The following is a 25,208-nucleotide window of genomic DNA, read 5'->3' on the forward strand; positions in this document are numbered from 1 at the left end:
TCTCTAAAGAAAAGCCCGGACGATAACTGTACATTGTTATGTAGCTAAAAGTAAAATTAGTATAAGTTGGTTGTCTCACTAAAAGCACATCCTTTAAAATGTTTTAGACAAAGAAAGGATTCAATTTTTCATAGCTTGACATTGATTTGCCATGGTTGTAACAAGTCAGACCAACACATAATTACACGCCACACAATTACACTCTACTGAATACAACATACACTCCACATAATACGTAATTCCACTGTGCTCAACGCAACATACACGCCAAATACCACTCCGCACCACATAATTACACGTCACATAATTACACTGCACTCAATGCAACATACATTTCAAATACCACTCTGTGCCACATAATTACACGCCACATAATTACACTCTACTGAATACAAAATACACTCCAGACAATACCACTCAGTGTCACATAATTATATGCTAAATAATTAGACTGCGCTCAATGCAACATACACTCCAAATACCACTCCGCACCACATAATTACACACCCCATAATTACACTGCACTCAATGCAACATACATTTCAAATACCACTCTGTGCCACATAATTACACGCCACATAATTACACTCTACTGAATGCAACACACACTCCACAGAATACCACTCAGTGCCACAATTACACGCCACATAATTACACTGCACTCAATGCAACGTACACTCCAAATACCACTCTGTGCCACATTACAAGCCACATAATTACACTGCACTCAATGCAACATACACTCCAAATACCAATCAGTGCCACATAATTACACGCCACATAATTACACTGCACTCAACGCAACATACACTCCAAATACCACTGTGTCACATAATTACACGCCACATAATTACACTCTACTGAATGCAACACAATACCACTCAGTGCCACATAATTATGCTTCATAACTACATTGCACTCAATGCAACATACGCTCAGTACCACTCAGTGCCACATAATTACACTGCACTCAATGCAACATACACTCCAAATACCACTCAGTGCCACATAATTACACGCCACATAATTACATTGCACTCAATGCAAAATACACTCCAAATACCACTCAGTGCCACATAATTACACACCACATAATTACACTCTACTGAATGCAACACACCACACAATACCACTCAGTGCCACATAATTATGCTTCATAACTACACGGCACTCAATGCAACATACACTCCAAACAATACCACTCAGTGCCACATAATTACATGCCACATATTTAGACTCTACTGAATACAAAATACACTCCAGACAATACCACTCAGTGTCACATAATTATATGCTAAATAATTAGACTGCGCTCAATGCAACATACACTCCAAATACCACTCAGTGCCACATAATTACACACCCCATAATTACACTACACTCAATGCAACATACACTCCAAATACCACTCAGTGCCACATAATTACACGCCACATAATTGCACTGCCCTCAATGCAACATACACTCCAAATACCACTCAGTGCCACATAATTACATGCCACATAATTACACTGCACTTGATGCAACATACACTCCAAATACCACTCAGTGCCACATAATTACACACCACATAATTACACTGTACTGAATGCAACACACTCCACACAATACCACTCATTGCCACATAATTATGCTACATTGTTATTAGTAATATCAATACATTTAAGTCACGTAAATACAACACATATTGCATTACAAATGCTATAGGTGTCACATTTGCGAAAGTTAAAACTATTGGCATTGTAAATAACAAAGCTATTAATTTCGCTATTTTCAAAACCAACACATAAATATAAAATTTGTCATTTACAATACCAACAGCTCAAACTTTCCTAATGCGAGACCTATTGCATTGCAAATGCTTGTTTTTTTACTAGCCGTTGTGAGGTTCCTTTGTCGGGGTACTCTTCTCCCTTTGTCGTTTGCCTCCCCTTGCCTCTTTGCTAAGCAGTGCTATCGAGGCAGTGGTCCCAGAAATCATGTTTCCACTATTAGTGGTAAAGTACTCACACTCCTCTAACACTGCCTTCTACCCATAGAAGGTTGTACGCCCCGCTTACCAGATACTTCCCGTTGGGGGAGAATGCTCCAAGCTGCCCAGAGAGTTTGAAGAGCTCGGAGAAGTTCATTGCTCCGGGTACTCCCGGGCATTTCAAACCAGCCGCTGTTTCTACTGCCGCGGCTCAACTGACAGCCGCATCCTCTCTCCCCATCTCTCTCTCCTCTCTCCCCCCCCCTCTCTCTCCTCCGTCCTTCGCTCTCGCCCCCCCCCCTCAATTTGCTAAAATAATCACAAATCTAAAAACAAAATTAATACTTTTATTTAGAAGGGAAAAAAACTTAACAAAAAAAAAAACCTTTTCCACACCAAAAACTCAAAACTATCCTATGGCGAGACCTATTGCATTTCCAATGCTTGTTTTAGGTTTGATACCCTCTCCTGTTATCTCATGGCCTAAGTAAGTGACTTTTTCCTCTGCAAATCTAGACCTACTCAGTTTAAATGTAAGACCCTTTTAAGCCAGAATCTTCATCACTTGTGAGAGTTTGGAATCTTGTTCCTTTTTGCTCTTCCCCATTACCATGATATCATCTTGAAATATTTACAGGTCACTCATGTCTTTAACACCTTGAACGCTATGGGGATTTTTCCCCTGTGCTGGAAAAGCAGCAGATGCACTTTACATGACGAGCTGGGCTCGTCATGAGCGTAGCAGGAGGCTACTGCATGACGAGCCCAGCTCGTCATGAGCGTCGAAGGGGTTAACCCCTTCGGCGCTCATGACGAGCTCAGCTCGTCATGAGCGTAACGTGCCCTACGCTGATGACGAGCTGACCTCGTCATGTAACGCGGGTTTTTTGAAATCGCAGCGCGCAGCGGGAAAACCGCTAGCGCGCATGCGGTTAAAGATGACCTACATTAAGACGTGGCCGCTGCAGAGGCCAATCAAAAAGGTATGCTTTTGAATGTGAAACAACCAAATGTTGCCACAAATGGAGCCAAGGCCAACACATACAATGTTCCTAAAGTTTCTCTGTTCTTAAATAACAATTTTCTGTACCCTATCATAACAGGCTCCCCGGTAAATATTTTGGGTGAAATATCTGACTTTTGAAAATTGTTACCTACGGTACTACTGGTACAAATGTTTCCTGCCACACCTCCTCATTCACAATTCGACCCTGAGTCTGCCACAATGGAGATTGCTACACCCCAACAGACCTTTTACCGTTCTCACGCAAAATGTCTTCATCCACATTCAATACACATAAATTCAGATCCTCTTCTTCTGAGGAACTAGAGTGAACCTCACCCTTTGTATCTACACATTTTACAACAAAGTCTTTCATCGTCTTCTTCTGACACACTTTGTAAAATGACCAATGATACCACATTTTGAAAATTTCTGCTTTCATGCTGGCCAACTTTTCCAGTTGACTAAGTGAATCTTGCTACCACAGCGAAAACATTTTTTACCACTGAACATTTTAGATTTTCCCTTAGCCCAAAGCTTATCCTTTATATTGGGATTTGCTGTATGCATTACTATCTGACTAGATATGTTGCTGACACCAGACTTAGCAATAAGTATACTTTATTCTTCCAATACCCGGACACAGCAACTGGGCACTATGCGTCCTTCACGTCCGGCAGCCTCTAAGCGTTTCCCACTCGTCATCCACACCCAAGGTTCCAAATCCGAACCGTCTGACATCATAATACCAATTGCGCAAATGTACAGTGCCTCATAGGCTTATACATATCACCAACAAAATACTAGGACGTCACAACACCCGTGAACCTTTCTCAATATTTTACTGTAGCTTTTACAAAGTCTGGTGCTGATGTGTGTTTCAGACGGTTGTGTTTGCCAACTGGTTTGGGTTTTACAATGGAACGATTCCTATGTAGGAGTTATATGGACAATGGATCACATGCTTAATTGCAGTCTGTTTCTGTATTTGTGGGTGAATGAGTATCATGATCTTTTCTTTATATCGGTGTGTTTAGATGTGGGCATCCTTGTAGGAATGCCTGACTATACTGGGTCTAGCCTCTTCCCAAATGTGTGTTTTTGATTGACAATTTCCCATTGGCATGTATGTATATGTTATGTCTATAGGGTGAACCCAGCCACAGTGGAGCACTGTTCATGGCAAGCTTTAAGTTAGTGAGTAATAGGAGAGGAAGCTGAGTTGTGGACGTTCAATACATTATGATATAGAATTCTTCAAAGAGGTGAATCTTCAATTCTTTACTACATTGTAGGGGGGTGTTGTTTTGGATACCGGGTGCACAGATGGAAAAGGCCTGTTATCTTGTTTTTTCTTTTTTGCACTTCTTAGTCTGCAGTCTGATGTTATCCTGGCTGCAGGTGTACTGGGAACCACCAAAGATGGTGAGCTTGACTGCAAGATGAGCAGGAGTTACTTGGTGTTCTGGATTTATAACTAATTTTTGTTAGTGTCATTGTATCAGTATGTAGGTGTCTTTGCAGTAGTCACACTTGACCACTGCACTTATGAGTTATGACCAGTTCTGCTTCATTCCTCTTCAACAATTTATATTTGTACATGCTTTCCATTAAAAATCTTTGATTGACGGGCCTTTATGCTAACAATGAAACCCGCCTCCCAAACATACACATATATTCCTGTCATGCTTCCCATGACTTTACATCTGACACCACACTTCACCTTACACTTGACATCAGTTATTTTACAAAAGATGCTCAATGCCACTGATCCCCAGAATCTACTAGGCTGGCCATCTTAGTTTGAAAGCAGGGGCTGGTCTTGCACAGGTGTGCAAACTTCCTATGCCCATTTCGGTGGTGGCGAGTGGGCTCTCACCATAGCTTTGCTGCAATAGCTTATTGCCTGTGACATTGCTTAACCCAGCATGACCAGACATGACCCTGACAATTCCCAGTAGTGTCTAGATGCCTTCAGCTATACTCGGGAAGCTTTCATCCAAGCCATTCACACAAGTCCAGTGCTCCTTACCTATCGTACCCACCAATACACTCACAGCTCTGTCATTCCATTCTGCATAGAGGCGTCCGTTTTAAGCCGCATCCATGCTGTGCCCCCAGAACCCAGCCTTCTGCTGTGCATAGCAGGATCTGGACATCTTCCTGGATCCGCAAATATCTGACAACATTGTTCTGCCACAGCCAGTCAATTTGCTGATTCTGGCGAAGAGGAGAAAATGATCCCACGTCCACTTGGATGCCATTTCAGTTTTTGTAAAATCTATAGTCATATTGGCTGGTCCCAGTAGAACCGTTTGTTTTGGTGTAAGGGGGGGGGATTGATCTCAAATCTATTGAGTTCATGTGGTTCAGAGTCTAATGCTTAGGTCTTCAGTGTAACTGAGAGTGCTAACCTTAGTGAAAACATCTGTGTAACAGTGTCCCCTTTCCCCCTCAGTTTCCCGACTACATTGTGAGAGTGAGTCGTTTAAGATGGACCTTATTTTGGATGTGAACATACAAATATATCCAGTGGACCTTGGTGAGTTCATTGACTGTTATATCTCCTTCATTTGTTAACTACAATGTGTGTTCTTCTTTCCCTATGTTCCTCTCTGAATCCTAATGAGTTGCAATGGTAAAAATGTAATTGGGGCTGACTATGAATGCAGAAGGGTTAGCTGTTAACAGTAGTTTACACAGCCACTAATAATTTCAATTTGAACTTGATATGCTTAGCAAGGATGTCATTAGACTATTCGTAAGATGCGTACTGTCCTCTTAGAATGTGGAGCTGGCTGCTTGGATTTACAGCTGTGGATACTGGATAGTCCTATTCCAACCCTAGGTTTTGCATACTCACCTTAATTTTATCTTGATGGATGATACAACCCCCCCCCCCCCTCCCGAAAACATTTACGCATTGGATTTGCTACTTAAAGTGACTTCATTTTAATTTGGTTGCCTATTTTGACTTTACTTTTGTTAGGTACTATTACTGCCAAGTTTCTCTAGACCTAGTGTCATTGAAATATTTTTGCAGCAAATTTCAAGCATTTGGTGTCTGACGACACCTCAGAATTAATGGACGAATGCATATTTAGTAGGAGAGCACGCATATGAAAGTACCAGAAGCCACTTTGCAGTGCCACCAGTCCGGTATATCTAGTATATGGGTTTTCTGAAGATTGACTAGAGTCCAGAAAACTGCTCTGTATTGGGTTAGAGCAGCCGATGTAGAGGACTGTAGTGCTGTTGCAGTTTTCGTCAAGGCGTTAGAGTGAAAGTGTCATCTTACGACTAAAGTTCTGTTCTCCACAAAGCTTTTAATGGGTGTTCTCTCAATTTGCAACAGCGCAGTGACCGGATTTCATGTCGTCTTTCAGCCATGTTAAAATTGGTGAGGTGCAGTATCTTATTTGTAGGGTAACCACTGCTTAGGACATGTTGGAATTTATATTTATGTATGAAATGTCATCACGGACACTAACAGTTTGCCTTCTATATACGTTTTTAAGACCCATCTCAAGCTTTTCCCTGTTCCATTAAATTGTGATACATTTATTGAAATATCGGAGAAGAGAAAAGGAAGCATGTTGTACTGTTTACTAATATACTGTATTAGATTTATATTTGTCTAATGCACAATATCCCTAAGGGTGTGCTAAAGCACATGGGGGATTAGCATTTTCACTACTTTCCATCTTCTCCATGAAATGTTTTGAGATTGCCAATGTTTATTTCTAACTTGGGGTTTTTCTAAACCAGAATACATATTCCGTTTTCTGATAGTTCTCGAGGTTTAGTTGGAACAGGATGCATGTTGTCAAAGTCCTCAGTTTGGACCTGAAAACTATATACATTCAAGAGTATCGTCTCAGATTAATTTTTCTTTAGTATGTACTTTGGCACATCTTTGAAAGATATTGTTTTCAACAACTCTGAAATTTAAGTGGCAGACGTGGAATAATAGTATATCATCATCAATATTGGTTGTCGGGTTTCTTTTCACAATATCGTATAATTTTACTGCAGACCTAACTTATATGCAAAAGAGCAGTGGACACATCAAGAACAAGCATTGGCATAGCCAATAGGTCTCACTTTTGGGACCTTATAAGTGTTTAGCGTCTGTCTGCTTCTGACCCAGATTTAGCAGCCCCTACTATCAGAGGTCATAATGGCAGGAAAGGATCACAGGTGCGGCAAAAATATCAGTAGAAGTACGGAAATAAGTCTTTTTTGACTACATTGCCATAATTGTCTCTTTCTCGAACAGCTTCACATTCCAGTCGACAGTCGAATGGGAGATCAGTGAAATGGACATGAATTGAGATAAGTGATGAGGATTTACTTTGGTGTTCTTAAAAAAAGTCATATGTAGCCACACCTTCAGAAGGTAATGCAATCAACCCTAATAAACCAACGAGACATGAGTAAAACGTACCGTTAGCCTAACGTACTGTGTGGTTTGGTCTAATTGAGTTCCACCATGAAATTTGAGTTAAATTGAAACGCGGGATGAAAACAGCACCAGCAGTTATTTCATGTGTCAGAAAATGTACTGAGTACTTTGTATAAAGGTTTTACAAAGCATTGCTCTCAAAAAAAGAAACTTCCCAGCCAGACATATAGATGTAAACTAATGTTCAAAGTTGTGAGTGGTCACCTACCGACCTGAGATGCTTCACTGAGAACTATGCATAGTATTAACAAAAAAACTTTCAAAGTGACATTTAACATTGAAATACTCGCTGGGAACAAATTATTTACTCCAATCCAAAAATTACAATTTAGAGAGAATTGAACTATGGTGCAGTTCGAGTTGAGGACAATAAAAATTAATAAGATGCCAGTTGTAGGCTATATTTTGTAGAACATGACTATATTTTGTAGGACATGCCATTTCGATGTCCTATCTATCTTGGTAGCGTAGAGGGCACATTCAAGGCACTTGTCACGTTAACTCTTAGTGAAAACGGAGCTGCTTCTGAGAGTTCAAGCAGCAGAACGTGGCCTATGAAGCAAGTGTTCCTTGTGATATTCTGCCGTGATCCGTCATTTTATAAATGACAAGTTAAGATGAGTAAGTACAAATCCAGAGCCCCTTTTGTGGACTTTGGCTATCGATTACAGCAATAACTGGCTTTATAGATCAGCAAAAAACAAAAGGTATTCTTATGTGGAACCTCCGCCACTGTTACTTGCACCATCTTCATCTGTATTGCCATTCATGGCACATCATCAGGGATTACAAATATCAGATTTAAATCATCGAAGTCAACTGAAATCTTAAAGCCCAATCCAGAGTCCCATGGGGAAAAGATGTAAGTCCGCTTCTTCGACAAACCGACAAATGAGTAGCTGCTCCGGCTGACTGTAAGAGCTTTATTATTCCCTACACTCTCCAAATGCTTATTAAAATCAATTAGCAGCTGTTGGAACTCTATGCTAGATTTGCGGGCTGAATAAGGCCTACGATCTGCTTTAGAAATTTTCTTATACAGCAATAGGCTGCCTGACTGACCTGCAGGCAAGGGTTTTTCGAAGTATTTTAATGCATCAATTATAGTATTTTCGGTGTCAGCAAATTCTGACAGTTAGTAGGGGGAATGAGCTTGGTACAACTGTTCAACACTATTAACTTTTGGAATTGGTAACTGTAAGCGATGAGAAAAGACTGGAAATTATTGTTACCCTTGGCCGGGCACATTGTATGTTCTACATATCGAATGCATCTGTGACCTTCCTACCAGCGGGTATGTGTACCAGCTAAACCATAAACTAACAGTTTGCAACACCCCAGAATGACACTTTTCACCTGTTACACAGAACCTTTAGTGTGGACGCCTGCTGTTCATCACCAAGATCAAGTGGTTGTGTGCTATTAGTATCCCGTGCAACAAGACTCTGGAGATATTTCATTGTTGAATAGATTAGTGAAAGGGGTAATACGTTGTTTTTGGTTTAACATTTTCTTGATCGTAGTGGGATAAGCCTCTCGTGTTGCCATAGTACGATTCATGACACGTGTTTGTGTAAACAAGGGGTTAGAATGTGTTACTCATGTTGAGTACGTTTAATTTTGTTTTTAGGGTGCTAGGTAACATTGCGTTTTTTTACACTCAGTGCTTCTACCTATGATATCTGTTTCTTTAAAGCACTGCGATGAAAACAAAATACAGGGGTAGAAGGGCCAAGTTCTAAAAAACCTTGTTCAGACTAAACTTGACATGCAGATTCACCTTATTCACATTCTAAGGTTCCGTCCTTCCTTGCTTTCTCATAATTGTTTATTATCCATCACCACTTCACCTTACTGGCACGCGCTGCCCACATTCCCTGGCATACTTGAGTAGCATGGGTCCTGGCAACGCCTTAGGGGGACAAGGGCACTGCAGGGTGCCAAACAGTCTCTAGCAGTCGCTGGTCCAGCGGCCAGTGCGGCACACTTGGTCGGGTTCACTCAAACCCAACTTGAGATTGCACTGGTCTTGACTCTGAAGATGGCCAGCACTGGTCAAGATTGAGCTGCACCTCGACCATAGCTATTCTGGCTGTCTCCCTGACTGGACTGGGCTCCGCACTAGAAACAAAGAATGTGGCAGTCTGATCCTGGGAGAGCATGTGGACACACTGGGAGATAGACACTGGTGGCAGGGGCACTTGTGTTTCTCTCGATCACAGACCACAGATCAGTGGAATGCATGCCTGCTATTATAATGAGGTGCGAGCGATTGCCGTTGTGTCTACGAACCACACCAACCGTCCCCGGTCCAGTCAAACCCCCTGACTTCCCTGCAGAGTCCCTCCCATATCCCCTCACCCCAGCACTCTACCTCTCAGCGCCAAGCAACAGCCACCGTGAAACAAACAATACCTGTCCTGAAGTAGGCAACAGAATCCCGGCTGAGACATCACACAGGCGCTCTACTTCCTGAGTGAGACTGAAAGGGCTGTGGCGAACTTAGGCCTTGTATCAAGTGAGAGCACGCAGTTCGTCACAACACATGATGTTATATTGGAAGGCGGCAGGGTGTATTGTAGAGGGGGGGAGCAAGGGCACTGAGACAAAGTTGAAACAAGTCACTTCATAGCCAGCTGTGTTGTGTGTGTATACTGTGTTTCCTGCAAATCCCTGCCGACATCGCTGTGCTGTCACGGGTGGGAGTGGTGCTGACTGCGTTATCACTGCTTGCAGGTGCTCCTCCCCACCCCCACCCCAGATCACATACCATAGGGGATCACAAATCAAGCAGGGGATCATAGTACAAAGAAACAGTGGCTACCTGGTTCTGGCACCTCAGCAAAGTGTGCACAGGTTCTTGCTGGGAACTGTAGTCTGTTATTTAGCGAGTGAAAACCACGTTAGGTGCCACTGAAGGACGGGGTAGTAATCAGTGGCTAAATGGGCGTTGCCCTTTGCTCCTATTTTTGCACCTGTTCGTCTTACTTCAAGGTTGCGCAGTGGGTAAGCCGACCGCGCCATTACCGTCATGTTGTGTAATAAATGCCCCCCTCCACCCCCCCGAGAGATCACCAGGCCTCTAACAAACTGGAAAGTGGTCACACACTGACAACAGCGACATAAGTTGGTGAGTAACAAACCGAGATGGCCATTCATCATAAGTTGAAGCTTCAGTGGACAAAAACGGACATCCTGGCAGCGATGACAGAGGCAAAAATTTGAATCCCATATGTTTATATCCAGACGCAGCTAAAGAAAACTGTTTCTAACATTTTACCTTGGTCTTTGAATGCACAGCCAATATAAGGAGATAAGAACATGATTTACAGTCTGGTTTACAGAAACGGACTAAGGAACACTGAAAACATCGAACACCCTGGTCAAATGCTCTTAGAGAAAGAGAAAAGAAATCCCTAAACAGATGGATGTTGCAGAGGGACAAGTGGAAACCTACAAGTCCTGGGGCGATACTCCAGGGGAGTGAGCAACTTGGAAAAAGGTGGGGCCAAGAAGGCCAATTACTCGCTTGCAAGCAAGACAACACTAGACTAATCAAAAGCGATGGAGGAGTCAAAGCCCACAATGTAGATACAACAGATCATCTTGATAGCACATGTGCTGCTTAGGCCTGACCTAAAAAGGATGTATGAATAGGGTAGATGTTTTGGTTCCATCTCTCGCAAAATTGACAATTATTGGATAAATGTTCTCTTTTCAACTTCTTTCTGAAGTGAGTGAACCATTGTTAACGTAAATGGTAATGTTGCTTGTAATAGCTTTTAAGGGGGTTACCATCAGTTTGACGTCTGGTCAATGGTGGAATTAAAGTATGTGATATTGTAGATGAAGTTTCTGCATGTTGAGCTTAATGTTGTAAGTTTGGTTAGGTGATCTTAGAGCATGCTCTTTGTTTATAACTGCACTGAGTGATTTATATTTTTATAGCATTGATATCTGTTTTGGCAGGCAATAAGGGATTTTCTACTACTGAGAGAAAAATGTTTGAGTTTGAAGCAGTCAGAGGTGATTGTGTTTTACTCTGCTATTGCAGGGGCTGTATAAGCTGCTTTCCCTCCCTCAGTGGGTTTGTATTGGGAGGGAATTGGGCTAGGAAGCATACATGTGCTTACGAAGGAAAGCCCTGTTTTACCTTGTGTGAATTTTTTTTCATTGTCTGAGGCTGCACCTGGTTTGGTGGCTCTTCCCGCAACTAGATATGTAGCAGAATAAAGTGGAGTTAATTACTTGCTATTTGGCCCTTGACCAAAAGTAACTTGTACTAGGTATATAAATGCAAGGCTTGTTTTGGAGAAGCAGATGGCTTTGACGTAAAAATATAATCTACAGTAAGGATTTAGAAGGGCCATCAGTGGGTAACATGATGTCATTTCTGTAAGTTGACTCTCTTGTACAAGTTAAAAACTATGGCTTAACACAAGGACATTTCTAAAGAACGCTTACTTAGAGTTACATTGAACAAACGTGGGAGCTTCAGGGCTAATATTTCTCCTGATTTGTTATACAAGTAACGTTATTCAAATTTGTTATATAAATAAAGGCATGTTATCTTACCAGTTTTAAATTGGTTCTAATTGTTTCAAAAACTTTTTTGCTTAGTTTCTGAACCATAAAAAGTACATAAATACGGATCAAGAAAAATATTATAAAAATAAGGTAATAAAACATTTTAAAACTATTAGTGGTAAAAATAATTCATACAATGACGTCTCCTCATAAAAACTGAATCTTTACACATTAAAAGTTCAAGTTCAAGTTCGGGCATTTATATAGCGCACTACTCACCCAGAGGGTCTCAAGGCGCTTGGGAAGGGGTTGAAAAATGAAGGGGTTCATTATTTGTCGAATAGCCAAGTTTTAAGTTCTTTTCTGAAGGAGATGTGGTTTTGAGTAAGGCGGAGGAGAGTGGGGAGTGAGTTCCAGGTCTTGGCCGCCAGGAAGGAGAAGGATCTTCCTCCCATGGTAGATTTTCGGATGCGCGGGACTCATCATTAGTATTAATATGGGGGCTGTAAAATGCACCACTGTTTCAAATAAATTCAAATAAAATGTGTACGCCCCACCAGTTGTAACATTATGACCATCTTATGCCGAATCAAATGTGTTCAAGGCAAGAATAGTACACAGTAATTGGGACTACCGCATTTTATCATCCGGAATAAAGCAAGAATAAGACTCAGACCACCAAGTCCGCTCTTGAATCACAGTTCAGGTATGATCGCCTACACTTCCAAGAAGACCAGAGAACTGTTGCAAGAGCATAACACACCACTGGGTTGTCAAGCTGTTGGATAAAAAATAAGGCTGGTTGACACTGTGAAATGATACCTATGAAACACAGGCACTAGTGATCTTTTCCTTTGGGCGGCATAAAATGGGAAGAAAAACAAAATATGCAAGTCTGACTGCGTTGACGTGCTGTCACAAGTGCAGTGCATGGAAAAAACGTGCTTACAGAATAGTCGTTTGCCGAGAATCCAAACATAAGTGGAATGTAGTTTAAATGAAATCTTGTCAAAATAAAAAATGCTAAGGATTCTGGATAAAAGCCAGATAGGACTGCAGGCGATAATTAGTGGGAGGGGAAACTTGATAAATTGCAACAGTGAGTTTATTTCTTTTTAACTCCCATTTGTCTTCCGCGACCTTAGCCAAAAAATTTCTTTGAGCCTCGTCTTTTTTAAAATGCCCATACAAGCAAAAGGGATTCAAATAACTCTTGTAAGCCCAGCTTATCCAGGGTACGCTTTCCATAGCGCAACTATTGGATCTGAAGTGCATAGTCCAATTTTAAACGGGAATGTTACCATTACATTTCTACATGCCCTACTTTTAAATACCATACACCCTCCTTTGTGGGCTTCAACGCCTACTTAGGGGCCACTTATTAATATTTCAAAGGCAGGTTTTGGCCAGTCATGAGGGTTTATTTTGACAGGTCGAATTGCTTGTTTTACCCAGCTACAGTCGGGCTATAAAGGGTAGGCCTGAAGCCATGGTTTATACTGTCACTGTAGTGGATGGCATAATGAATGCTGCAGTCCACTAGTGACATTTGACTTACAGGAACTGGATACATTTGCATATTAGTGGATTATGCTTAAATTGAATATACCAATTAGAAATATTCCAATTTCATTGTGTTTAAAGGAAGAGTACAGGCACTTTACCACTGGGTAGTAAGCTTAAGTGCAGAGTTCTAAAGCCAGCAGAGGGTCCAGCAAAAGGTGAATTATATGGGGTGACCACGCAGAAAAGGCAGATTTCCGACAGCTGTGGTCTGTCTGTGTTCAGGTGTTTTATAAATAACATGCTTCTTACATGTTTCTTCTATTGCCAAAGTACTGACCCCTTCTTTTTTTTTTTTTTTTTTAAGGTGACAAGTTTCGGCTTGTTATTGCCAGTACTCTTTATGAAGATGGTACTCTTGATGATGGGGAATATAACCCAATTGATGACCGGCCATCCAGGTAATGCACTGAGGTTCTTTTTCATTCACTGCTGCATAACACCATCCAAACCCTGCCACAGGATATCCTAAAACACCACACTATATAAAAATATACTGCTAAATGGAATGTACCATTCTGTATTGCTCAAAATATCACCTCTCATACCAAAATCACAACCTCAGGGGCACCTCAACATTACACTCTTCTCCATATCCTCACAAATCCACATTTCTCTTTTCCACAATATTTCATATCTCACAATAAAACACACCATAAATGTCAACATCACACCATCACTCCTAACCACATCACACCATGTGCACTTTCCGATACGACATCACCTAATACTAATCACACTGAATAACTTTTAACAAAGCCATGCTACATCACACCGTTCACTATTTCACAATCCACACAGCTCTATACCACACCACTTAAACCAACACTACTCACAAGTGCCACCCCAGAAAACCTACATCTCCGCACAACAAACGCTTTCTGATTACAGTAAATGTACCGTAATGAGATTTAGTTTTAGGCTGGACAGGTTCTTATCCCGTTTCCATAATCAATCATTCTCTCTCTTAATCTTTGCTCTTTCCAGTTCCACCCTTCCCCACATCAAGAGGTCCCTCAAGCTCAGTCCTATTACCACTTCCCTGTATACACCAACCCTTGAATGTAATACGTAGTGTTTTTAGTATCCTTTACCAAGGAAATAAAAAGGCTGCACTGGCTTCGAGTCAGACAACGGCTACAATTTAAATCCTAGTGTACCGTTTTAAAGCCCTTCAAGGAACAGGGACGGAATATTTGAAGTCGTTTTTTCAATGGTATGTCCTGAAAAGAGCCCTCCGCTCATCAGGGGCTAAGAGTGTGCTAATACCCTCCTTCAAAAAAGTCAATTGGGGAGTCAAAAGTTTCAACACTTGTGCGGCAAGGGCCTGGAACGAGCTTCCTTTCCATATTAGGAATGTCACTGATCTCATGGCATTTGGGTAAGGACTGAAAACCTGGCTGTTAAGTACATAAGTTTCCACGTCTTCCTCTGGTTGGAGGGCAGCAGCCAGCGCCAGGACAACTTCGGGCAACCGTTGAGCTCAAGAAATATACTTAACATAACATTTTTGTTTCTATAGCACACATTCTTCCGTTGGTATAGCCTTGTGCCTTTGGCAGTCAGATGGCTTCCCATATGGTTCCGGGTGTTCCATCTCATTAACTGTTATTCCACGTAACATGATGTTATCATGTTTTTGGTTACATGACTTTGGTTGATTTATTGGTGCGGTGGGACTTCGAGAAGGTATCTTTGCACTTGAGACTGAAGAAAGGTCGCCCTGAGTGTTGGATGCCTTTATGGCACACACATAAGTATTTGAAAATATTCCTTTTGTGTCCAGGAAACCAGTCCAGTTTCTGTAGATACCCAGAACTATGTACAGGGAGACACAGATAGAGAACAAGCCTTGCTTCTATAATCCTAATGGTTTGGGAGTTGTTAACCTTAACTGGAGCCATGTGGAGGCCCCTGTAAATTGTGCACTCGTGTCTATGGAACCAATCCTCAAGATTCGGACACTTTACTTTGTTGTACCTTTGAGAAGGGAATTTTGCTGCTGTTCAGCATCAGAATATTTTCCTTGTTGGGTGGTTGTTTACAGAAAGACCTGGTTAACTCAACTGAAAAGAGCTGTTGCGACTCAGTCCAATTCTTTTTTGCTATAACGTTTGACCTCAACACCAGATTCCCTTAATTTTGTGACATTTGACGCAATACATTCTTTTTTAAATTGATTTTTGTTTTACACCATACAAGCAGTATGCTATTCACTATAATCACAATGCAATGAAATTAAACCATGCGGCTGGTATTAGGCTAATCCGTGTGCAGTTGGTCACTAGCGACATTTTTACAACATACGTAATAGAGAAAACGTAAAAATGAGAAACAAAATAGAAAGAAAACCGCCAAAGTGCCATGTTTTAACTTATTACACTGATGTATTTTGTCATTCATTGCCACCACTAGGGTTCACCCTCCTGGACTTCCCACGCCCCGAACTCTGACATTTATTTTGGCATATTAGGGAGTTGCAATTCTTCTTTTGCCACTTACCTTATTACATACCAGACAGTGATTGTTGTAACTGTCAGGACCCAACTTGCCCACACATTGGGTCAGATGTACTAATGTTCCCCATTTGCATTTCTTAAATAGCGACTCCATAGGAATCGCTCTTTTAAGAAATGCAAAAGGATATGTATAAAACTTGCAATTTCCTAATAGTGATTCCTACAGATTAGGAACCTCTATTAGGGAATTACAAATAGGCCGGAATGCAATGGCATTTCCTATCGGCAAAATAGGAAATTGTTTGCATTTCCTAAATTGTGGTTTCCTGATAAGAAATCGCAATTTAAGACATGCAAAGCCAAGGGTGCCTCTGGATTTAAGGTCCCCCTGGGGGCACCTCGAATTTCCTAGTGCACGTGCACATATGCCCTAGGGGCACATGTGCGCTTCATGTTACAATAAAAAACTGAATTTATTTATTTTGCACTTGGTTACGGTCGACTTGAATTCTATGGTAATTGCATTTCCTAAGAGCCCAATTCACATTTAGAAAATGCTTTGTACATGTGCTGTAGAATCTCAAATAGGGAACCCCTGTTTAGGATTCTTAAATCGCAGTCTAAATTTGCGATTTCTACTGCATAGAAATAGCAAATTGCGACCGGTTTTGGCCCTTTGTATATCTGAAAAGCCCATTTAGCATTTAAAGGCCCGAAATAGCTACTCAACCCGTTAAGAAATGCTAAATGACTTCGTACATCTGGGCCATGGTCTATCACAGTGTATATGGACATGTCCTCACCTTTATCAGTATTTACTTTACAAGCAACCATCATCATGTTGCATAACCTTCATAGTCTACACCCCCTTTTGTTTGGCTAATGTCATCACATTCGTCCAGATCGCACACTCACACTAGCCATGTTTCACAGCGGCCTAGTATCAGAAAAGTCAGTTAACAATCTGATCATCCCTGCCCCCACCCGATGGTAGTCCATCAATTTGTCTAGGTGGCCTAATTAGGGATTCCTCTACCCGTTCCGCCATGTCTCTAGTCCATCCATCAATGGCTGGAGGTTGGACCCCAGCCAGTGAATGCCTCTTCTGCATTTAGCGAGTACCGAACCCAACAATATTCTTATAATTATAAATACATTTCTGTTCACAATTTGCATTATTTATTCTCTTAACTATATTGTTGCTTTGGTCATTTGTCAAACGTCTGCTACTAACGGTGAAAACCTTTTTCCGCTTGAGCCACGTTTTCCTTCCAAAAATCAGTTTACCTAAGGGGAGTCCGAATATTTTTGCATTTGTGGGAACTCCAGTCACAGCTCACATGAATTCTTTGACGTCTCTGTACTCTAGCTTAACAATACCTGCCCCAATACATGGTTATTGGCAACAGCACACTTTCTTATGTTAACATAAAAATTAAAGTGGTATTGAAGAACTGAAATCTTCATTCTCAGAACACAGAGGTCTTTTATATGCTTAGAATTTACAAACTCAGCATACAAGAAAGGGGCAGTCCTAGCTTCTGCAAGCATACAAAATACCTAATATGGACATACAAGATCTGCAAAATATTAGCCAATAGAAAAACATCATGTAATCAGAATGTCCCCCTTACGTCGTGTTTCTGCCCAACCCATAAGTTAATCAACTTCAGCACTTATAGGTCAATCAGTAATGGCAGAACGTGTCTGTATGCAGTTAGGCCAGCTAGTGTCTGAGATTGCTTTCAAAACAAGGACAGAGGGGGGTTTTCTACACGTTGCAGTCCAAAGGGCAGAAATACTTCATGAATAGAGCAGCCTGTGTAAAGGCAACACAAATTCATGACAAATGTAAGATGGAGTCAAAATTAAAGAACCTCAGACCTCCCTTTTGCCATTACACAGGCAAATCCTAATTCCTTGCTTAGGCGAGAATTCTACTCATTTCATAAAAACAGATATATGTAAGCTATCAGCAGGAATACAAAAAGAACAAAACATTCAACATTTAGATAGCAGAAGAAAGTAATGACCACTATTACAAACAGGATTATAATTTTTCACCACCCTAAGCAGAAAGCAAATCCTAAAATTATGTACTAACATTTTTTTTTTGATGGCTCCTATGCATTTCAGTAACCCATCACATGTTCAGGTGAAACAGTGGTGATCCTCATCAACGCTCTGAGGTGAAAAAGGGGATATTCTTCCACAGAAAATTGACTTTATTCTGCTTTTACTAAACAGAATAGTACTTTAAAATAATGCCAGCAAAACAAGAATCAGTCTCCAAACTCCAATTCTATACAAGCTCACAGAAAATACCCAGAGTCCGTCAAAGCCTCTTCTGGCAGGCTTCTATTGTCCATCAAATCCTGTTTCTGTTGTTTTCTTCTGCATGGGCCTCTTCATTCAGGCTTTTCATGAAAATGATGTTACTCAGTATCCGTTGGAGTGCCCTCCTGGCCAACACTCATAGCTCATTCAAAAGTCTCAATGTCTCAATGCAGTGCACCAATATTTCCTGTGCTGCAGGCACTACAGGTATATTAGCCAATAGAAAAACATCATGTAACCAGAATGTCCCCCTTACGTCGTGTTTCTGCCCGACCCATAAGTTAATCAACTTCAGCACTTATAGGTCAATCAGTAATGGCAGAACGTGTCTGTATGCAGTTAGGCCAGCTAGTGTCTGAGATTGCTTTCAAAGCAAGGACAGAGGGGGGTTTTCTACACGTTGCAGTCCAAAGGGCAGAAATACTTCATGAATAGAGCAGCCTGTGTAAAGGCAACACAAATTCATGACAAATGTAAGATGGAGTCAAAATTAAAGAACCTCAGTATATGCAGTGGTTGAAAATGAACTGCAATGCTTATTTTAATTGTCATTAATTGCAGCCATTGATTTTTTTTTTTTTTAAACTGATTAAATATGTTTTCTATTATCTGCCTTTCATAGTCTCTTTATTTCTAGAAAAATTATTTGGTATTCCTTTGGTTATTCATTTGCTTATCGACACATGGTGCTTTGTTTTTATTTCAGGGTTAAGGTAAAAAAAATATCCTTTTAAAGGGTCCTTGTTTGATCCAGATCTGTAAGAAGACTCACATTTATTCCCTTGGGTGGTATTTGTGAATGTTGTCACATTAATTGTGTCTTCTCATCTGCTTCGTACAACTGTTTTTGTTTGTTTGCAGGGCTGATCAGTTTGAATATGTGATGTATGGAAAGGTGTACAGGATAGAAGGTGATGAAACATCAACTGAAGCTGCCACACGCCTGTGAGTTTTGACTATCACAAAATAGTACTAGACTCTGTAAAGGCTTCTACATCTGACTTGCAGGCTGTCTTTATTACTTTCCTGTATTGCTTCTCCTTCCATCTTTGCCATCCTAGTCTTCAGCCTATTACCTCGCAGCACTGCATTGCTAATTTCTGAATTCCCTGTGTTCCACATCCCCTTAACATGTCTGTTGTCCGTCATGTCCCAGATTCTTTCTCTACCCTGGTCCCATCATCCTGATCTTCTCTCATATCTTAGTTTCTACCATGTATAGGGCTAATTATAAAAACCAGGAACATTCCAAAACCTCAAAAAATAGGAAATCCATAAAATTAAACTTATGCTAGCTTTATTAGAGCTCAGGTTTTTGCAGAAATTGAGAGAGTGGGGTTTTGTTAAGAGAGAAAGTTGAGACAGTAGAACAGAGAGAGATGGGTCTTGCACATTTATGGGGATGCCAAAGGTGTAAGATACTAAGCATCTATTAGAGAGCCACCTGGTAGATAATTTACAATGGCAAGTACCTAATTTAGCGGGCACATGCGCTACAGGGCAACAAGCAAACATGGAACACTGTAGAGAATTTGCTTGTAGGGAACATTGGTGTTGAGGTCACCCCCTTTTTGACCAATTATGTAACCCAAACACACTGAGGAGTAGGTGATCTGTGAAAAGAGAGAAGGCCAAACTGAGGTGAATTTTGATAGCCCACCATTTTGGCTTGCATGTAAAGATTGGAGCTTATATCAACCTCTTATTCCATCCATGTATTGAATCCAGATCTGCATTAACAGCATGCTACAGATGCTGAATCCTCCCCTAGAGGAGGAATGATAAATTAAGCAAATATGTGCTTCTCTTCTTAACTCAGCCTTCCCTGTAAAGTTCTGATCTTCGTCTGTACTGGTTGCTGTGAAGACCGTTCCTGGTCTGTTAAGTAGTGAAGCTAGGATGTGAAAGGTGTTGGTCTTGCCTGAGCTATCAGCTTCATTAAAGACAGAATTTTCAAAGATGATTACGTAAGCATTAGGGAGATAATAATAAAAAGTAGTAGTAAAAAATTCAGTGTTTACACATAATTAACCCACCTCCATGTATTGCGTAAATGTCCTTGGACAATTGACCAGTCTATTGTTAGTTACATGTCAGAATATTGTGTGTATGTGATCTGACAGGGCAGTACAGAATTATGCGGCAAACAAACGTAATTAAGCAGCCTGCGATTCAGTTACAGGCTAATACTGCGACAAATTCAGTGGCATTAATATCTTGTTTTTGCGACCTAACATACAGTTACTGATAAAAAGTGGATCTCAATGCTTCAGAAAATGTTTCTCAAAAACAAAACTAAATCCCTTTCTGCGGATATCATTCAAAGTATTCAGCTTAAGAACAGTTTCACTTAAGCAAAAAAAAAAGCACTTATGGTGTGCACATTTTAAGCTTGCTCCCCCATCTGTTGCACCAAAGTAATCATTCTCCACCTCTAGATGTGTATTAATGAATGGTAGATGTTAGACAAAGCAATTTGTTACTGATCTCATCTCACCGGGTTATAAAATCTGTCTGCGATTAAAAATCAGTGTGAAGAGCAATTTCAATGATAATTTGTAGGGCAAATATTACACTGAAAATTGTTCCATGTGATAGGTTTTGCTAGTGACTCATTTATTCATGTAATCCTTATTTGGTAAAGATACTAAGCAATACACTTGTATTGCTTACATGCGGAAAGCAAGTGTACTAGTTTTGCTACATTCAAATTGTCGAAATAGGATGCACCTGATTCTACAGGAATTTCGAAATCATTGGCTAAAGAGACTTCAGAAGTCTGAGGCTTACAAACTTATAGGTATGAGCCCCAGAGCCCACTTCAAATTGGCCCTGTGCTTTTTGCACCGGTTCAAAGAATGGATTTCTATTTTCTTTTTGTTTTTATCTTTTATTTTTATTACAACGAAGTTTAGTGTAAGTGTCCGCCATTTCGGAAATCCAAAATGAACAACCGTACTCCTTCAAGATTCACAACCTCTCTTCAGAAGCCTACCTGCACTCAGAAAGCCAACAGTGGTTGCATAACGTTAGCTGCCCATCTTGAAAATTGTAGAATATGGCTTCTTTTTTATTCAGGCAGAAAGATCCTAATTCCACTGAGAATCCACATTAAAAGTATTACTTCTCAATTAACTATCGTTGCTCAATCTGATCAGACTTCCTCCTTTTAAGGCGACTCGGTACCACGAGGAATCAGAGCAAAAGAGCACTTAAAGATCCATTAGTATCAATGGCCATACGTGTGGAAGTCTAGTATGCAAAGACTGCATATCACAAGCTCCAACCTACATACATGTGTTACAGAGCTCCACAAAATATAGACATGACAGTAGTGTTCAGATGTGAAGTATCCTTATAGACAACACCATAAAAGCACCTGGACCACAGACATAAGCGGAACACGTCCTGAATTGAAATACAGATTATAGATATTAGCATCCACTCCCAAAACATTCCAGTTGCACCACAGTGGGTGCCAGCGAGACCGACAACCTCTGAAATCGGCCAAATGCATGGTACAGCAGCATCAGTAATGCTACAATTATTTTGTTATGAATGGTTGTGCTCTCCCTCGAGTTTCACTACTCCACAGCTTCATTCTTTGTTTGGTTTACACCCCCAACCCCTTCACACTTCCCTGTTACCTATCTAAGTCAGGCATACACTGCTGCGATTACAGTCCTTTCTCAACTGCAATCCCTTATTAAAGTGCTTATTATAATGTACAATAAGTTTGTTATTAATTGGTCACTGTATTGGTGTGTGTGAATCTTCTTCTAAAATGATAGCCACAAATATATCAATACTCAAATTCTTTGTGGCCTCAAGTAAAATGTGTAATTTCATGATTATTTTTCCGTAATCAAATACAGTTTTAGGCCCATCGCTTTTCATCCAATTTCAAGATAGATATCTTTTGCCATGATAATATCTGATGTAGACTTTTTTGTAGCTATCCAGGTCTTAAGAGCAAGCTTTTTAGAAATATATTGCCAAGTGGTGCAACTGATCCAACATCATATTTAGGCCTCCCAGTTTTACCGTACTTAACCACGCCTGCTTTGCGTTTAGTAAAGAATTGGAATTTCCATCTGTATATTTCCACAAGTATTTAACTGTCAGTGTGCACTCAAACCTGGATGTTTGTTGGGGTTTGCACCACGGGCAGCAATACATAATGTAACGTTAATAGGAGAACATTCACATCATATTAGAAACACTTGCATGTTTGCAGCTATTTAGGAAAATCTCCGCCCTTTTTCCCCTCCCTATTGTGCTAGCTGTCTATATATAGGTTTGGCAGCTGTGATAGACAACACGGAAACCCTGAAAACAAGGCCTAATTCATGCAGCCTTCCTTTGTAAGATAAATAATTACAGAAAACGTATTACTTTCAGTTATTATGTCTGATTTGTATTTTACACTTGGTTCAAATACCTCATAGAGGCGTGGAGGTCTCCCCCTACACAAGATTTGGGCCCCACACAGTTATTGTTATAATTTGTTGAATACATTTTCTGATCACAAAGAAGGTAAGGCTTAGAAGGTTGTGACCTCCATAATAAAACTGAAGTGTGGTCTTTGGGAGGAAGAGACTTTGTGGATTGAAAACCTGCAGAAAAATTACCAAACTGAACTTCTCTGCTTTTACAAACCCTTCTCTGCTTGGGCGCGAGGGCACGGTGCAAGACAGTGGGACTGCCAAAAACATAACAAAAATTTATCTTAACAATGATTGATTTGTTGTATGAAAATGCACCTGTTTCTTACCAGTCTTTCAGAGATTGTGCAGGAAAAGAAGTTAAGTCAGGAAAGCTTCCAAAGCAGTTTGATCCTAAACCGCATAATTTACTTGTAATAGGGTCAGTGTCTGTAAATGTTTAATCTCAAGTTTTGGGATCCACAATGAGCCATTGTTAGAAGAACCCTTAAATCAAAGAAAAGTACCTGCGGTGACAAAGTGCTCCTCCAATAAACAATTAAAATGTATCTTTAATTTTAAACCAAAATAATTCCACAAAGAAATGTTTCAGTGTGGGGTAAAGAACCACTAACAGCACAGCCCTGGTTGATTAATTGGAATGCAGAACTAAATTGGCCAAGGTAAGGCAATGTTGTCCTGTATTTAATACTTCCTATTGATTTTGAGGATTAGTGAGCTTTCTTTCACTGCTGAGATATAGAAGTAATTTGGTGATATATTAAAGAATGGGTCCCTATCGCAGTCTTATCCTGTATTTTTCCTTTTCCAGATCCGCGTATGTTTCCTATGGTGGGCTGCTGATGAGGCTGCAGGGTGATGCCAACAATCTTCATGGTTTTGAGGTGGATTCCCGTGTTTATCTACTGATGAAGAAGCTTGCTTTTTAAATCCAGCGGACTACGGGGTCTGAGGATATTGGTGTTGATTTTAGACATTTCTAAGAGACTATTAAGGAACAGACCCGCTCTAAGAGACTCTTAAGGCCACAGGATTGCCGTGTTTCTAGATCGCACATGCTGAAATCGATGCAGTTTCCATGTACATGCAGAAGGACACTTTCCACAAAGTGTTGACAGTGTTTAATGGAGATTTGCTCACTGTGTGGAATTATCTAACTACAATACTGCAAAGAAAACACAGCCGTTCGTTGTATGTTTGCTCTATGTTTCAAACAAAAGGTATTTCTTTTTGATTCCCCACATCCCTTTCTTTTTCTGCAGGGGTCCAAATTGTTTTACACAATGATATGGTTTAGTTTAAATATGTTGTTTACGAATGGGAAGACACTCGATTTTGGTATTTCAAATTGTACAAAAATGTTTTAGAAGCGGGTGTAAAATTTCCTTTTGTGAATAAAAACTACTTTTACAGAAGTGCAAAATTTAATCACAGTAGATTAGAGTGGTGGTAAACTTTACACTGCCCATAAAGCGTTAATTGGACTTCCTTATGTTAACTGATTTGGGAAACATCTTGTTTCATATTGCAAATATCTTCACCTGTATGTGCTTTATCGTAGAATGAAAAGGGTGGGCTGACCATTAAATGCAAAATGAAACTATTGAAATAAGGGAGAATTTTGTATGCCTTTGAATTGAAGTAGCAGTGTGTTATCAAACACACAAAAGATGATGAGAGGACTGCTTGCAATACCTCTAACCATTGGTAATCGCTTAGGGTAGCATTCCAGTGCATCGTTCTTTTGCCCAAGATGTTTGTTACTTTAAATATGCAATCAGTCTTGACCCTGCTCCAAAAGGAACCGTCTAACCCAAACTGCCTGTCTAGGTACCCTCTGAATCAGAGTACAAGTAACCCAAGGCAGATTTTACACCTGAATAGGGCTTGTCCGTCAGGTGTAGCTTGGTTCAGTGGCACAGTGTGCACGGAGCCCATGTCTGGGCATGCCCTTGCCACTCAGGGTGGTACATCATACACACTAAAGGTGATCGGAGAAATGCTAGCAGTAATTCTAACCAGTGGCAATTGCTCTGGCTAGCTTTCCAAACCATCGTTGGACTGGCCTACCAGTTCGGGCTGGGCTGTTTTTATTGGAGCTGGGTCAAGACTGGTATGCATGTGGCTGGGTCCAAACTGAAGTGGCAAAAGAATGATGTGTTGAAATGCTACTCTGCACAATAAACATGTACCTTGGGAGTAGACCAATCTCAGCAGAGAGTGCTTTAATCAATAATCAATAATCAATCTTCATGATCTATTCATTCGGGGTAGGTTCTGCGAGTAAAACCTAACTAAGAAGTGTTAAACTAAGGTTACAGCATTTGAAATTCAATTGCACCTTTCCTTCAGAAAAAATCCTATTTTCCTGTGATGTGATTAAAACTAAAAAGGATTTCTCAAGTACACCTTGCTATTGGGAAGATCAGTCCTGTTA

At 40.5% G+C, this 25,208-nt stretch overlaps 1 protein-coding gene across 1 annotated transcript in view; it reads left to right on the forward strand.

The window, feature by feature from the left end:
- POLR2H (RNA polymerase II, I and III subunit H) overlaps positions 1-24,186 on the forward strand; it is a 35,797-nt gene extending 11,611 nt beyond the window's left edge. The window contains exons 2-5 of the mRNA XM_078665662.1: positions 5,434-5,517; positions 13,838-13,931; positions 19,188-19,271; positions 23,583-24,186. Of these exons, the coding sequence (XP_078521788.1) occupies positions 5,434-5,517; positions 13,838-13,931; positions 19,188-19,271; positions 23,583-23,700 (380 nt within the window). The 3' untranslated portion in view covers positions 23,701-24,186. The remainder of the gene's footprint in view (positions 1-5,433; positions 5,518-13,837; positions 13,932-19,187; positions 19,272-23,582) is intronic.
- Positions 24,187-25,208: the final 1,022 nt, after the last annotated feature.

The sequence above is a fragment of the Lissotriton helveticus genome, chromosome 11 (assembly GCF_964261635.1).
Source record: "Lissotriton helveticus chromosome 11, aLisHel1.1, whole genome shotgun sequence".
NCBI lineage: Eukaryota > Metazoa > Chordata > Amphibia > Caudata > Salamandridae > Lissotriton > Lissotriton helveticus.